At 37.4% G+C, this 16,741-nt stretch overlaps 2 protein-coding genes across 15 annotated transcripts in view; one reads left to right on the top strand and one right to left on the bottom strand.

Annotated features, from left to right (window-relative positions):
- The window catches only part of LOC112455674 (E3 ubiquitin-protein ligase MYCBP2), a 174,240-nt gene extending 163,431 nt beyond the window's left edge, over nt 1–10,809 (bottom strand). For all 11 annotated transcript variants that reach the window (XM_025017739.1, XM_025017746.1, XM_025017740.1 and 8 more), the window contains exons 1-16: nt 10,691–10,809; nt 10,014–10,077; nt 9,700–9,939; nt 9,392–9,545; nt 9,117–9,319; nt 8,711–9,028; nt 8,443–8,610; nt 8,141–8,359; nt 7,816–8,017; nt 4,227–7,735; nt 3,878–4,145; nt 3,499–3,785; nt 3,071–3,396; nt 2,875–2,981; nt 2,585–2,794; nt 2,195–2,339 (exon numbers count right to left, since the gene is read on the bottom strand). In XM_025017739.1, the coding sequence (XP_024873507.1) occupies nt 2,195–2,339; nt 2,585–2,794; nt 2,875–2,981; nt 3,071–3,396; nt 3,499–3,785; nt 3,878–4,145; nt 4,227–7,735; nt 7,816–8,017; nt 8,141–8,359; nt 8,443–8,610; nt 8,711–9,028; nt 9,117–9,319; nt 9,392–9,545; nt 9,700–9,939; nt 10,014–10,077; nt 10,691–10,785 (6,515 nt within the window). In that variant the 5' untranslated portion in view covers nt 10,786–10,809. The remainder of the gene's footprint in view (nt 1–2,194; nt 2,340–2,584; nt 2,795–2,874; nt 2,982–3,070; nt 3,397–3,498; nt 3,786–3,877; nt 4,146–4,226; nt 7,736–7,815; nt 8,018–8,140; nt 8,360–8,442; nt 8,611–8,710; nt 9,029–9,116; nt 9,320–9,391; nt 9,546–9,699; nt 9,940–10,013; nt 10,078–10,690) is intronic.
- A 93-nt stretch (nt 10,810–10,902) lies between these two features.
- On the top strand, nt 10,903–16,237 carry LOC112455676 (RING finger and SPRY domain-containing protein 1-like). Of its 4 annotated transcripts, none has more exons than XM_025017756.1 (12): nt 10,903–11,058; nt 12,438–12,665; nt 12,745–13,071; nt 13,154–13,319; nt 13,437–13,619; nt 13,698–13,764; nt 13,835–13,975; nt 14,069–14,184; nt 14,267–14,410; nt 14,496–14,713; nt 14,793–15,053; nt 15,138–16,237. In XM_025017756.1, exons 3-12 carry the CDS (start codon nt 12,851–12,853, stop codon nt 15,223–15,225), a joined length of 1,605 nt encoding a protein of 534 aa, XP_024873524.1. In that variant the 5' UTR covers nt 10,903–11,058; nt 12,438–12,665; nt 12,745–12,850; the 3' UTR covers nt 15,226–16,237. The 4 variants fall into 4 exon arrangements, with proteins under 4 accessions (XP_024873524.1, XP_024873523.1, XP_024873520.1 ...); XM_025017755.1 differs by lacking the exon at nt 10,903–11,058 and adding an exon at nt 11,810–12,006; XM_025017752.1 differs by lacking the exon at nt 10,903–11,058 and adding an exon at nt 12,013–12,116.
- The last annotated feature ends 504 nt before the right edge of the window (nt 16,238–16,741 follow it).

Here is a 16,741-nt window from a genome sequence, read left to right as displayed (position 1 = left end):
TATCGAGGAAACATTAGTGAGTGTTTCGAGCGAAAATCACGGTACGAAAAGGCAAAAAAATGGGATAACCGCTCGCTTGGACAACTGTGCCATTCCTGGAGTGACACAACACATAATTCGTGTCAACTCCATAAAAATTCTGATCTCTCGAACACAAGGGAAAAAAGCGAACTGTCGGAGATAAAACTCTTCGCTAAGCTTTCATATCAAAATCGTTCCAAACTATCGTTTTTATAGAGAAGAAGATTGATATAGCAATGTAACAAGTTAAAAAGCGAAAATAAACCGGCAAGATCAATTTATTAAAATAAAGAACACCCCACACCTCATACCAGTGGCGAATTTATAAGTTAATGGCATATATCGTTTGGTAAATTGTGTTTTCAATTTCCCTTTTCAACTTTAAAATGTATTATAAATAATAATTTACGTCAATTAAAACAAGATTATTCTTTTTAATATACTTTCTTTGACATAAATGCCTTTTTATTAATTTTACTAAATATAGAAACTCTTATATATTTTTCAATTAATTTTTGTTAAAAGAATCTCTTGGGAACGTAAGCGTCAAGCCCTTGAAAATGTAAATCCGCCACTGCTTCATACGAAAACAGCGAAATCCGCCAGACTAGAACCAGTGAGTTAATTTTTAATTGTATCTTGCTGTAAATTCGTTATCGTGTTATTTTATTAATGCATTTATTTAAAGCAAACACTTTTGCTTTGACACTGTGCGATATAAGAGAAACTGTTGTTACTGTTATTATAATTTATATTTAATCTTAAGTAAGTCACGGTAATCAAAACGTTACGATTGTTCCGCGGAATTTCTGTGTGTTAACGTAACGCTGGAAAATTTCAGCGAAACAGGTGATCTTGTAAAACCAAACAAAACCTACTTCAAATGTACATCCCGCCATATAGCAATATTCTTCGATGCGTTTGATCTATGCGTGTAATGGAAGCATTTTAAAGGACTTGATTATGAGCGAACGTATTCCCCTAGATCATAATCGATGAAAATAAATAAACGTTTTCCTGTCCCTTCCCCCTTTAATTAAAAGGAGGCATATATCGCGACATTGATCTAATATTTTGATAATCATAAAAAGGCATTTGCCGATTACGAAAAAAGAAGTAAAATAAAGCTTGTCGGAAACTGTAATATATCGTACGGTTAAAATTGATTTATTGAACAGAAGGCCCAAGCACTCGAAGCACTTGAAGACGGAGGTAAGCAACGCTTCGTCTCGAGCGCATGAAAGAAGATAATTGAGCCTCGGAAAAAACTTTTTGTGCCTCTTATACTCGATAATTCGAACTCCGCCAAGGTAGGTTTTATTAGCATCCCGGCCGCTAATAATATCGAAAGATCAGAGTCCAATACGCCGCGACGTATGCAAACTGTATGCGCAGGTATGTATGCGTGTATACGTGTGTAATTATATCGTTGTGGTGAACAAAATCAGTTTATAATGTCATATATAGTTATAATTATCGTGAGACTGTGATATAACAGCCGCCGACTGTATAATTTGTTTCGCATTGAACGACCGAAGGTACAATAAAGACGATACCAATAATGTACTTGCTAATCGTATTAAGATTGTTCTCCAAGGAGATCACATGCTAATATTCCTTCAGTTAATAGTAGGTACGTATACCATTTATTACATTGGCGAAAATTAATTAAATTTTACCTATTCGTATTTCGAAGTTAATTGCAAATAAAAATGATTATATAATTGCAATGACTAAATGTGTGTGAGCAAAGTCACATAAAACTCTAACTGACCAGAAATTATCTACGAATATTTTATATGTTTATGTTTTACTAAAATGCACGATTCGTATGTGCCACCGCGATTGGATAACGTCAGATATTCATGCGGATTTATGACTTATTTACCACGGCCTTGTTTAAGACATCTTATAACACGCAACGAATGAATAAAACATGCATCGTTTCACTACAATCTTTTGCAAGATAAAAAAGAAACTGTATATATACATCAGATACATCGATTGTAAGAAAAAGACATTGGAATTTTCTACACATAGAAAATATAATATGGATGTAATAATTATATTGATCAATTTTCATGAGATAATAATTACAATCTATTAAATTTCTGTTACAGTTGTACAGTTTCTTTTTTTATTTCAATACCAAGACAAGGTGTTAGGCACTTACCTGTATGGAAGCACGCCGTCGAGAGCCTGCGAAACCGTAGGTGGCGATGCGAGTGCGAATCCTCGTCCAAGTAATGCCGAATGTACGGAGAAAATCCTCTTTGCCGTTTCCTGCATCGACTCCAAGTCCTCTTCAACCTCTTCCGCTAGAAATTGTAGTACCGTAGATCAGTTTATTAAAAGAGGAATCATATATTATTCTTTATACTATATAATTGAAATAGTAAAGGTTTGCTTGTTTGAGATCTTTTCAAAAACGGATTAACTAAAAGCATTTTTACACATCATATGTTGAAATATTTTAAATATAAATATTAGTACATATTTATAAACATATTCATATTTACTGATTTATTAATATGGAACGAAAATTCAATCATGTCATACTTACAGGATACTGGAGGCAATGATAAATTCTTCTTCATAAGACTTGCAGCGCATGCTCCTCCGAGGAAAGACAATTCAATTTCCAAATTCTTTAAACCATAGCCGGACGTTATCCAATCGTAACCAATAACTAAACATTTGAAGCCATATGTGATTGAGCTCTCATTCTTCATATAATCAGATGCAGTTTCCAGAGAAAATATCACTTCATTCCCTAAACATCAAATAATTTGTTGAACGTTATGTATTATATATATTTCGTATATTTTTAATTAATGTTACATATAAACATACCTGGTAACACAACAGCATTTTGCGGCCATTGACTTTGAACATTACTCAACTTATGTAATACTGGCCAATATAGAGGAGCATCTTCGCCCGTAATATTTGGAATTGTTCTGTAAGGATAAAAATTAAACATAAACGTAAAATATAAGTATGTAATATAAATGTATATTATATAGAAGTGCGGAAGCATTTTATCTACCCTGTAGAGGAGTTGGGAATTATATTTGGTATATAAAGTTGGAGATAATCTTCTGGTTGTGAAGTTCCACATTCTGGAGTAAATTCAACGGTTAGCCACTTCACTGTTTCCGGAAAAGAAACTTTATAATACGATACTGTCGCTGGTTTATAAGGATGTTCGCTTTCTAGCCAAGTATAATGATGGCTGGTAGTAATTGGAGGAGCAAAGTGTGATTGAGTTTCGCTATCTTGAGATATTTGAGAAGCTCCCATCGTGGACAGTAAGTTTAAAGCTGCAATGTGTGGCAACATCTCTTGTATTAGAGTAAGGATTTGTACGCTGCTCTGAAAAATGCAAAACAAATTTATATTAAATTTATATTTCTCTTGTTATCACATTTTCTCATCTAATTGTAAGATGTTCATATTTTAAAAGTCTTTACTTACTCTAGGGTCTGATGTAGCTAAAGGACTAATGTGTGCCATTACTAGAGGTAAGAGAGTCGTTATAAAAGCCGCGTTACCAAGAACTTCATTAGCTATTACTTCTTCTGCTCTTTCCCTTGCCAGAGAAAAAATTTCATTCGATCGTTGAATGATCGTCGCTGTCATGGCGAGAGTACATTTTCTCGCTTGCACTTCCGCCATGGCTTTATTCGTGTGTTGTCCGTCGGAATCTTGCGGATTTGAATAGTATAAAATGTGTGGTATTTGACCTCGTGTTTGTGTTGTGCCTGCAATAACATAGCAGCATGTTTAATACAATCTGCATATTGTATAATATTGCACGATACTTTTTTCAAATGTAAATATAAATTTAACGTACCATTAAAACTTAGAGAACAAGCCGTAAAGGTAAACGTTGTGCCATCGGCTCCTTTGACAACGCTTAGGCCACCGTCACCGTTACTAGTTCGTCCTCCGCGATTCCGTAGTCTAATAGCATACTTAATATTCTCTTTTATGAGCACTGGTTTGTCAAATTTCAATTCTACTATGTCATTAATACAGTCATCCGGCCCGAAGGATCCTCTTGTAAAATCTAAACTACTCCAACGTTGAGTATGCGATGGATCGTTACCAGTATTATTTTGCTGTAATAAAGTGACCATGATTAATACTATAAAATTCAAATTTACAAGAACAGTATGACAAAATATTTTTATACTACTTACATCATCTAATAATTCCAATTCGTAATCATATACTCCCGCACCTCCATAGATACCAACACCAGCTATAAGGATGCCCGGTCTATCGGCGGAAAAGCAAATAGCATCCGGAGAACCGTTACCCGTATTCCATGATCTTGACTGATTTGTCCTTGTAAATCTTGAAGGAGTCGTATACATGAGTCTGCCGCAAGCTGCTTGCAGTTCATCCTCATTTCCGCTCGATTGTGCCGCCAATTCGGCGATTACCCGCGCTAATAAATAACAGCAATGAAGAATCAATTCTGGCAGAGATTGAATCTTTTCTCTACAAAGGCTTCTTTTGACTGGTATCAATATCAAGTCCAGCAATCTATCGAGTACTTCGCGGAACGACCAATTCAAGATCTCCTTTCCGGAGCTTTCCACTTGGGATTTGTAACTGATTTGCTCGACCAAAATCGGATACTGATGACTTTCCGTCGAATTCATCATGAGTAAACCGGCATTGTCAGACGGGCTGAGCTGCCGCTTCACGCTGTCGCTGTTGTCCATGATGTTGCTCAAGATTGGAAACGTACATCTAAGTCGTATCGCCGAGTTGCACAAAGAAGCCAGCACGGCCGAAAGGAGACGATCTTTTGTGGTTGTGCCTTGTTCTTTATCGATATCCGATAATAACTCGCACAAGGAGGTCCATTTAAGATACGCGGTAGGGTAAAACGCGTGATAACAAGCTACAAACGTTTTGTGACATTCGTCCAGTATGCTGTTTGTCATCTTATTTCCTAAAGTATTACTAGAACTTTTGTTAGATCGCGTCTTTCCTTTACTTTTCAGAGCAATTGGTAGAGAATCGGATAAAATTTGACGCAATAATGCCCGTACCTCGCCTATACATTCCGCCAAACGCACTGACTCGGGAGGGGTCTTCTTAACGACATGATTGGGATAGATTTCATTGGCATATGTTCTAAGCAGTCTTAAACTGGCTTTGCTTATGTACACCAATCGTTCCATTTCGAGCATTGCGTGAGTCGATGACGCGATATGAACGGCCACATCGGCCAATGTCGCCTTCAATGTGTTCCAGCTCCATTGAAGAAGAGATATCAAGGACTGAAAGCACTCTTTTGTGACAGTCCTACTGAATTCTCTCTTCAGGACATAGACAGGTTCAATTTGATCTCTCTGCCTGTTCGATGTCTGATTTTCAGGTGTAACAACGCGGTACAGTAACTGTGGAATCTGCCCGGCGTTAACATCGGTGCCATTGTTCGATCTTTTAGAAGACTTGAAATAAAACATGACCTGATCTTCCGCCGTGACCATTCCCTGTCCACCGGAACCGCAATCGCTGGAAGGTCCACCGACTTTAGCCCATGCCACGTACCACCTGTTTGCTTGCAAGGATATAGGTTCGTCAAACAATATCGAATATTTTTGTCTTGGGCCGCATTCATATGGAATCTCTTCTGTCTCTGCAAGAAGTTCGCCATCGTTCTCTTGGTCTCCACCGTCAATTCCGATATCAAACAGCTTGATCTTCGCAGTATACTCTCCTCGACCGCCAAATAAACCGTAGCCTCCCAATATAATGTCTGTATCAGGCATAAATCTAATCGCTTCGATCGAATGAGCGGAATAACCCCATCCTCCTCCGTGGCTTTCGAACCTGCTAACAGTGACGTAGTCTTCGCGACTGTAAACCTTGCCATGTATTGATTGATTACATTCGTTTTCTTCAACTATCGATAAGTTTTCGTCTTGAGCTTGCGTCAATGTATCCAAACAAGCTAATAAATGCATCGCGGCTTGAGAACGCGTTACAAAACAAGTCGAAACAACCGGAAGCGCTAAACCTGGATTGAGCATGGATGCCTCCAAACCGGGTATCGCTCTAGCTTCTGTTGATATTATATTGTACAAGCTTATTTCGTTATTTGCTGAATTGAAGGTCCAAATAACGTTGTACAAAGGATCCAAGCATGCTGCGCAGTTACTGAAATCAACCTGATCCACACCGCTATAACTGTTGCACGTTCCATCACGTTTACTTATCACCAGACTCTTGAAAGAATTCGCGTGTTCATTCTGATGTGGTATCAAGATAATACAATTTTTATTCGCCATAACGGTGCTCCTTGTCAAACTAATCGAATTTATTTCATCTATCTTAACATAAGTTTGATCTCCAGCGGCACCGATCCACGTCGCTCGTCTACCCCATCGAGGACCTATATTCGGGACTACATTTGGAAAGCTATGCCACGGTTGGGAGCGGTCGGCACGACGATTTACCTGAGAAGTGTTCGTAGACTCGTTCTGACCGTTCCACCAATTCATGCCGAGCTGTCCCTTTTGGTATGCACCGAACGTGTAAACTTCCCCCTTTGATGTGAGTATGACGGAATGATTGCTCCCAGCAGCTACTTGAGTAGCAATAGTTGGCAATTTAACTTGAATCGGTCCTGCATGTGCCACTAAATCCCCGACGCCTAACTGACCGTATATGTTACTACCGAACGTATATACTTCTCCGTTTTGCAAAAGTAATACTGTGTGATGCAAACCACAGGACACTTGAATCACAGGACTTTCACTAGGAATAGGAACTCTGGCCGGTGATATACTGGCAATTCTCGCCGCGTCCCCTCGTTCCACGTCGCTACCGCCGACACCTTCCTCGACCGTGAGATTAACTCCCAATCCCAATGCCACCTTTTCCGGAAATCCCTTTTGCACGATACTAGGACCGGCTACGCGCTGATTATTCGATCCCTTGATTTTTACTCCATACTTGACAGTACTCGGTCCTGCTTTGCTCTTTTGCCGTTGCTTTATCTCACCCAATCGTCTCTGTAGATACTCTCGGAAGTTGGAACCCGATATGCCGTTGCTGCAACTCTTCCTCGCACACGTACGACAACATCCGCATTCCGCGCATCCGCTGTCTCCTTCGCCACATCCGCACTCTTGACCGGGATTCCGATCGGGACGTATACTACTCAGACACGAGATGCTATAACCGGTACATTCTCTGCATATCGTACAAACCATACAAACGCGATGCCTCCACTGATGTTGCCCCGGAGGACACATTCCTCTCGTTTCCTCCCAATCTTCCGCAGGATCCACACTCTCCTCTTCGGCTATTATTAATTCATCTTCCCCTGTACCCATTTCCATCGCAACTACCGACACTTCTTTATTCACAGTATGTACCGTTGTAGAATCACGACCACACTGTCCCTTATTATTTATACCGAACGTATATAGATGTCCTTTATTAGTTAACGCGGCGGCATGAGCCTTCCCTAACGATACACGAACTATACATACGTCCCTCAAATCGGTAACTAATCCTGTCACTGGATCGCTATGTAACGTATCTTTACCGAACATTAATAGAGAGCCATCCTTCGTGACTAAAGCAGTAGATCCATTATTACAAGCAGCGTCTACAATAAACTGACCTTCCACTTTTGCCATTTTCTTTGGTTTTACTGGTTTTGGTTGCCTACGAGCTTTATCTTAAAATAAAATAAATAATTACAGTGATTTTGTGTGTGTCATTATAAATTAAAACATTACTATAATCTACTAAACTTACTACTGTCTCCATCTTCTCCACGTCTAGCAGTGCCAGCAAATAATACAGAACCATCCTCCATAACCATAACGACATGTTGACCATCATGACCTGCCGCAAAATGCGTGATCCTTGGACCTTTACCAAAGGTAAGTTCCAACCACCTGTTAGGCCTTGTATTGCTCTTCATGCCTAGGCAAGTTCCTTTTCCGCTATATAATAACTATAAAAAATATTAAAATTATATATTAAATTCAAGATCAAATAAACTAAACGTATAACATTTATACATGAAATATTGAGTAATCGCAACAGCTGTTTAAAATATCTCTTAAATAATACTTACTTTTCCAGACACTGTTTTGAGTAAGCCAAATTCTTTTCCTGCTGTAACCATCGCAATTTCATCGTCGCATCCTGGATTCAAAGTATGTATAGCTTGTTCCTCATCAAATGTTGCGTATCCAAATATATCTACGCATTTTCTTGCCAATTTCAGTGGTAGCTCCGAGGCAACTGTCACGGGATTACTCAACGTGTTTATTGTACGTACTACAAAACCTTCCTGTTAAGATTTTAAGAAAGAAGATTACAAAAAAATTAAATAAATATTTCAAATAACAATATATTTATACGCAATTAAATTACATCTTTGCCAGCTGTTATCATTCCTAAATTTTCACCATCAGAAAACATGACAGAGGACGACCAATCTTTTCCTTCCAGCACGGCAATTCCTGTTACTATAAGTGTTTCTGCATCGATAATTAATAACTCACTCTGTTTTCTAGGTGCACATTTAAAATATAATGAATTCTGTAAGTAAAACTTTGTATAAGTGACAACATTATTAAATCGTTGTACAGTCGTAAATAAACTGTAACATTGATAACTTAAGCATTAATGTGCAACTAACATTAGCATAACCAAGCCATCCTATTTCCGTCGGATAAAAATCTGCTTTATGTATGTATATATGTCCCCATATTGTACCACTGTGGCCACTTCCAATTTTTAATAAACCACGAGATGTGTGCAGATATAAATACTTTCCATCGCTCACAAAACTACGTTCATTCAATATCATATTGTTCATCTCATTTGGTAACTTAAGCATAGAGGTATATATCTTGGAACACTTAGGAACGCCATATGTAATCCAATCTGGTCTCACAAGTTTTCCTAACAAAACAGCATGTACACTTCTCTGCAGAGACGTTAACACACATGGCATCTAAAACACAAAAAATTAAACTTTATAATATAGCATGTACTATATCATGCAACAAATCAATACTATGATTATATCAATAATAAGATACCTGAATATTTTGTACCGCTAACGCTCTAGGAGACATAAGCAGAGCCGCTATTGCTGCCAACAGCCGTCCAGTATCTCCTCTGACTACAACAAGACTCAATAAACACGCACAAGCAACAGCTGTCAGGTGACTGCCGTCATTGGCAGCGGCTGATTCGGGGCCATGAGAAGTTGCAAGATCCAACAATAGATCAAACAGCGGATCTAAAAAAGATAAATTATTGAGAAGTTTGTCACTTTGTCAATTAAAAAGATCAATTATTTAAAGATACAAACCAATGACATCATCTGGTTCGGATTTGAGGCCTTCTGGTAGTTGCCCTTGTAAAACATCCAATAAAGCCGATAATGCTTTTGTACATAAGATTGGATCGATTGTTCTACTCTCCCGCATCAATGTAAAAACACTTCTTAAACCGATACCTACAATCTTTATTAAAAAAGTTTTTAGTTACGTATGTTATAAATTATACATATTGTATAAATAAATGTTACAATACAAAAACAAAACAAAAATTTAAATGCCACAACAGTATGTGGAAAGCAAAATTTAAAGAAATTAATTAATTCTAAGCTGCTTTTACCTTTGGTAAATTTTGTATAGTTGATATCCTATCCTCATCATCACTTTCTGTGTCTATAGTATCGCTAAGATCTGGTGGTGGAGAATTACAGTTTGACGCTCTATAAATCTCACTTGACAATTTAGCATGTTTTTCTAAAATAGCACTTCTCACGCTAGCAAACACAGCAAATGCTGAGGCATTACAAGATGTTTCTATCTCCGGTGGATTATTGTAATTTAATTCTCCATTTAAATCAATCTATACATATACATAAAATGTGTCAGAATATGTTTTATCCTAGAAATTACAGGAAGAAAAAGAATCTCTGATACCTTTTTCTTGTCTCGTTTGCGAATAGCTTTATTTTTCTTACACTTTCTCCATTCTCCCTTATTCCTAAAAAATATTATAATTCAAATTCCTATTTAAATTGACTACTGTACCCACATAAAACAAACATAACAAAATATATTTTATAGCACTGTGTGATTTTATTTTAATTATAATAAAATTGTCTTGTTATAAATAAAAGTAGTATAATTAAATTGCAGCGACAATTATATACAACATCAAAATATTACAAAAACATTTCTGTTTATTCTATTTGTGAAAAGACTTGAACAAAAGTTACTCTATTTACATGACTAAAAACTTTAATATTGTAGGTAAATATGACGAGAAATACTCCTACTACGCTTGTTAACGAAATTAATAAGTCATTCGAAAAATTCAAATAAAGAATAAAAGGGAATAAACAGGAAAACTAATCTTCAATAAACAAAAAATTTGAGGTTACGTTCTACGCCGATAAACGCGGCCGTGATGCGCATTCAATTAACGCCGCGGTGTCAATTAAAAGTTTCCTTCAATCGGGGATCAAATTACGCGATTCCACCGCGACGTCGACCGATCGAACGGCAAGGGAAGCCGATCGGCGGCGAAGTGTCACCGACGACGGCGTCAGGTAAACAAATCGCGGGAGAGGTTATACGTCACGCATTCGTCGCACCTCTGCGCCTCGGCGACGTTCTTGAAGAGATCGTAAAAACACTTGGCGTAGCTCTCGGGCTCGGGCAGCAGCCTCTCGTTGTCCCCGGACACCATGGTTCGCGCGAAACCCCCCGGCACATGAGTCACCAAGTCATTTTCGTGACACTATTGATCGTTGACACTCGCTGGCCGTGTCTTGCCCCCATGTGATAACGTTACATACTCCCGCGGGGAGTCCTGGAAAGGAAAAAAAAGGGGGGTACTACGCGGCGGCGAGCGCTACTTGGACGCGAGCGGACTCGAGCGGATCCCACGGCCGGCGATTTACTTTTGGCGTGCTGCACGACGGGCCACCGACGAGATTCAAACGCGAGACGTCTTCGCTCCGTAAGTTCGTCTTGAAACAGTGGCAGACGGTACCGCGAGTACTCGCCGCGACTTCGATAGTCGAACGGCGTTATCGCGCGACGCGCGATAACGTCGAGGTCGTCGAGCCGAGAATCGCGATTCGCGCGCGCGAACTTCGTAAACGCTCTGCCCACGTCGCGGCGGATGGCAAATGGCAAATCGGCTTACGGCTGATGATTATTTCACGCGGACGCGAAATGTCAACGTGTTTACGCGCATGAACACGTCACGCGTATGCTGGCCTGAACGCCGTGAACGGGAGACGTTTCACGACAGCGCGCGTCATTCACGCGTGGAATTCTATTATTATTTTCATTACAAACGTGCACGTCCCGCCCAGGCACATTTATATTTATAAATAAAATTATGATCGTAAATGGAAACGGCGACAAAGACTTGCACGATAAGACGGATAAGACTTATTAGGGCCGATATTACAATCTCCGATTAACGTGATCCTCCGATTAAACTCACTCTTCGTCTCTTTTTAGGGGGACAGTTAGAAAGAGATGCAGAGTGAGTTTAATCGAAGACTGTGATGATATCGGCCCTTATCGGTCGGATATTGTATTGTAATTGCGAGGAGTCGTTCGTCCTAGAGCCCGCGGCTCGCCGCAACTCTTGCAAATTGACGTAAATCTCGATTTTTGCACGCACGTACTTATTTATACGTCAGCGACGTCGACTTTTCCGCTCGTCTTGAACGAAGATGAGAAAAGTCGGCCGTTTTTCGCCGCGCGACGAGATCGACGGCGAGAAGCGAAAATCCTTATATTCTTTATTACGACGCGATATGGCTTTGAGCGGATCTCGATACACGCGAAATCTCGACGGGTTTCGTTGATCCCGTACGCCCGTACGCGTACGCGTGCGTCTCGCAGCCGAACGCACAAGATGCGATACGGCACAATCTGCACGGGTACTACGGTACGCTTCGATAAACGTGTCACGTCGTGATTAACCGAGGGGCCCCAGACGTAAATTATACGAAGCATGAGCGGAAAGTACTCGCTGCCGTGGAACGCGAGAACGACAGAGTAATATCAGACGCGATAAGGCGCATATATGTCTCGCGTTTCGCGCTGTATGGTGAAATTGCCGTTGTGTAGGGTAGCGGAGACATAACCTCAAAGGCGAGGCTCCGCGATTCGATTTTCTGATTTTTCGATCCGCTGGAGCACTTTGCAGTAGTGCGATTTCCAAAAATTCATTTTCGTCGTAATTATTTTCCCGAATCGAGACGCGTATCTGCACCTTTTCGTAAAATTTGCGAGAAAGCACCCAGTCATGTATGTTGGTTTACAAAACATGCTTATATCTCGTTTTTATCTAATCTTTTTAATTTTCTATCGTGACAGATCAAAAAGCGGTGGAGGCATGTATGATTAATACAGTTTACCAGCTGAAACAGGCAAGTTTTAATGAGGAAGACTTAAACGGGAAACACTTAACATTTTACTTGCATTTAGTCATAAAGCTATAATACTAAAGTTATGTACGTGGATAAGCAGATAAAAACGCTTATAACATTATCATTACGTACATGGTAAAAGGATATGACTTATCATGATATTATCATCTTTTTGGTAAGTAGTATAATTTTCAGGTGCATGCTTCGCGCAAACCGGCATTTGTCGTTCTATTACATTCAAGTTCTCTTTTCAGCCTAGTCAAATGCGAGATTTGATCGTGCGATTGTACCACTGTTCTGTAAATGTAACCTAAGCAATAGGCAATAACTCGTTGAAGGAATCCTAATAAACTAGTGGGAATGGGCAATTGTTTGTGTAAAGATACTCCAGGGATATACGACATTGAGACATATGGCAGTAGAAATCATGCAGAAACTCAGACTACCATAATACCAGAACCGAGTATAAGTATAGTCTCGTGTAGCGATTCGGCATCCCCTTCCTTTAAATTTCCTGCCGGGTCACATATTGACAAACTTGTATTGGAAACACTTGGAAGTCTTGATACTCTGGTAGATAAGTAAGTAATAGACAATAGACGATATAATATGCATGGAATTTATCGGTTTCTTATATTTATACGCTTATTTGCATATGTTTAGTGATCATGAGCCACCGCCAGCAATGTTAAAATTGAATTCCATTGCGGACAAGGAAGAGGGCTGGATACAAGTAGTTAGTTCTATGGTCAATGTTATTCCAATGAACAATCCGTTGGGTCCTTCGGTTATAGTATTATTGCTAGATGATTGCCCTTTACCTTCAAAGGTTGAAATTTATTTGTAATTTTTTATTCTTATCATTCCTATCGTCTCAATTTATTTGCTATATTTCAAAAATCAAAGCAAGAGCAGTAATAACGATAACTCTTTTCTCGTGTTGTAGGAATCCGTGCTACGATTATCAAATATGTTTCAATTGCCTCAAAAACTTGGACAAATACAAATTACAACTACGCAGCAACGCAATATATGCGTAGTACTTGGTTGTATTGCAGATAAACTTGCTGGTCCTAGTAGTATTGCGATATTATCTGACGCTACTTTAGATTATCTAGTTTCAAATCTAGTATGTTATTTATTTATTACTAAAATGTAGCAGTATCAGTGTTTGGTACTTTTTAAAATTATTTTTTTATTTTTTTAGCGAAAAGATGTTGAGCCTTACGTAATGTTATATTCTTTGATAGCACTAGAGAAGTTTGCACAGACAAGTAAGAAAAATATTTTATTAATAAATTTTCTGTTTTTTATCATAACTAATGATTGTTTATATGTCAACAGGTGAAAATAAGATAACTATTAAGAAACGCCTTATGGCGGAAAAACAAAATCCATTACTGGAATTGGAGAAATGGGCTACGGAAACGCATTATGTACGTCGACAAGTTGGTTTTTGTGCACAATGGTGTTTAGATAATTTATGTAAGTATGATGTAATCTCATCACAAGCGCCATTTATCTGCTCCGCTTGGTAAGCGACAACGAAGTATTTATAATCAATATTTTTCTTTTTAGTCTTAATGGAAGGTAGAAAATATTCCCACGACTCCGTCGATGTGACGGGTATTAATGTAATGTTAAATACGAAAGATGTAAGCGAGTACCTGAAAATATCACCTAATGGTTTGGAGGTAGATATTCCTGTTACGCTATATTGCATTTTTGCTAATAGAGATTATATTTTACTGTAATGATAACTTATTGTTATTTTAGGCACGATGTGATGCATATTCCTTCGAAAGTGTACGATGCACGTTTCAAGTAGATTCAGGAATATGGTATTATGAAACACTGATAATAACTACAGGAGTTATGCAGATTGGATGGGCCACAAAGGACAGCACGTTTCTCAATCACGTGAATATCTAGATTTGAGAATATTTTATATTTTTCATTTACAGAATTATTGTATATTATTACCATAAAAATTATTTTTTAATAGGAGGGCTATGGTATAGGAGATGATGAATTTTCTTTGGCCTATGATGGCTGTCGCAAACTGATTTGGTATAATGCACGAGGCGAAAAATTTCATGACAGACCATGTTGGAAATCCGGTGATATCTTGGGTTGTTTATTGGATTTAAACAAATTAGAGATAATATTCTCTATTAATGGCGTACCACTTAAACCGTGCATTCAAGTATTTAATACAGTAAGGTACATATAGTTGCCCTTTTTTCATATGCCACGAATGTCCACGCAAAATCATAACGGTAACATCTGATGTTACTTTTAGGTCTGGATTCTTTGCAGCAGCTAGTTTCATGTCATTCCAACAATGTCTATTTAATTTTGGACATGTACCTTTCAAATATCCACCCACTGATCGAGAATTTCAAAAATTTAATGACTATGCTACATTGAAACCAGAAGACAAGATCATACTTCCTAGGCACATATACCTAGATCAATTACGAAGGCTTAGTGTTAGGGAAGATTCCTGTACGTTATGTTTCGATCAGAGAGCATCAGTGAGGTTACTGCCATGCAACCATAGGTAATATTGTATTTAAATTCGAGTTTCATGAAACAATGCTTTTGTAAGAACATACATGACGCAATAATTGTTTTATTTTTACAGAGGATTTTGCCAAAGGTGTTCAAAACAGTTGGTTGAATGCCCAATGTGTAGGGCTACCATTGAAGAAGTAGCGTCAGATAACATATGACATCGATCATCTCATATCAATATTTACGAATTGTTTCATCACTTCTTTGATGTCATACAATTTTTATGGAAATATCACGAGATAATCATAATTATAGATAGTTATTTACGTCGTGTATTGTATACAGTTATCACGTGTCACATAGTATTTTTCTCTATGCAATACAGCGCATTAATAAATAGAAAGAACTACAAATTAATTATAGAGAAACGAATTCCGTGATAGTACATTGCAAAGATTTGAATAAGTTTCTATTTAAAAAATCAAAGATCTTAAAGAATGCGTAAACAAATGTTTTACAAAGACAAAACATTCTCCTTTTCCATACTTCTCTATACTTTTTCTACTATATAGATTTATAGTAAGATATTTTGTGATTTAAATGATATCCTCACGAACATTAACTTCAAGAGATTAAAACTAAGTATAAATGGCTATATATATATACTAATTTATATGATTATAATAATGAGTAGAGAAACAAACAGATGCGAGAAAATTATAACAAATAGACCGGAGAAAATTATAAATCAGAAGACGAGCATAAATCAGAGAAACCGAAAGAGCTCAAACTCCGTATGAAAAAATTTCATATAGGCACTTTTGATGGAAGTAACGTATGTATTTGTTATCACACGAATAGTCAAACAAAATTTGATATATACGAGCGCTTTTCTTCATGATATCAATGAATACAATGGTTGCTCTATCGATTGTGTTTATAGATTTTCGCTTTGAAACTTGTGACTGAATCATGAAATTCGAAAGGTTATTTATTCATTAACTTGAAAATGTATTTCCTCTATTAGAATTACAAAAGTTCAGATTATATCTTCAAACTATTTAAATTCTTAATTAAGTTGCGTAAGTGAACATTTACAACTAATGTAACTAGTGATTTAATGTAAGTTTATCTTTAAGGAATTGTGAAATACTGATAGTATATATTATATCAAAAACACTACATTCACACACATACATACACATATATTATATTCTTGGGAAGATATAAAGAGAAATTTAATGTTTTATCATATACATGTATTTTGCAAGCATTTTTTTATAAAGTCTTATTTTCGTTATCAATTACCTCTCCCGTTATTCTAATGCTCTAATGCAAATAACCCCCAAAAATTCTTCCGGTAGTGAGTATACGTGATAATTAAAAAATGATTTATTTACGAGATCTACCATTTTTTAATATGTATGTATGTACTTTTCACTCAAGTATCAAGATTAGATACAACAACGCCCTAAACGAAACTTTCTGAGAAATTTCATCTATTTATCCCTTTCTCTTACATTTAAATTAATATATTATATTATATATTTCATTATATGAATATTTATAAATTAATTTAATCACGTGATTAAAACTTGTTTGTATGAAAACAGAATTATTAAAATCCTAGTTTCAAATAAAAACATCGGCATTGCTAGCTCGTTTGGAATGCCACTGTATATCGTTTGAAAAATAATGATATGAGAAATTATATAAATGATTTACCTGTTGACA

The sequence above is a fragment of the Temnothorax curvispinosus genome, unplaced genomic scaffold (genome assembly GCF_003070985.1).
Source record: "Temnothorax curvispinosus isolate PA1 unplaced genomic scaffold, ASM307098v1 QBEX01006321.1, whole genome shotgun sequence".
NCBI classification, from domain to species: domain Eukaryota; kingdom Metazoa; phylum Arthropoda; class Insecta; order Hymenoptera; family Formicidae; genus Temnothorax; species Temnothorax curvispinosus.
Note: the sequence above shows the minus strand (reverse complement) of the source record. Positions and strands in the feature narration are given on the sequence as shown.

Coding starts and splice junctions, on each gene's coding strand:
- LOC112455676 (XM_025017756.1), top strand. CDS start 12,851: ATGGGCAATTGTTTGTGTAAAGATACTCCAGGGATATACGACATTGAG. Junction 13,620..13,697: donor ATTATCTAGTTTCAAATCTA/GTATGTTATTTA, acceptor TTATTTTTTTAG/CGAAAAGATGTTGAGCCTTA. Junction 14,185..14,266: donor TATCACCTAATGGTTTGGAG/GTAGATATTCCT, acceptor TTGTTATTTTAG/GCACGATGTGATGCATATTC.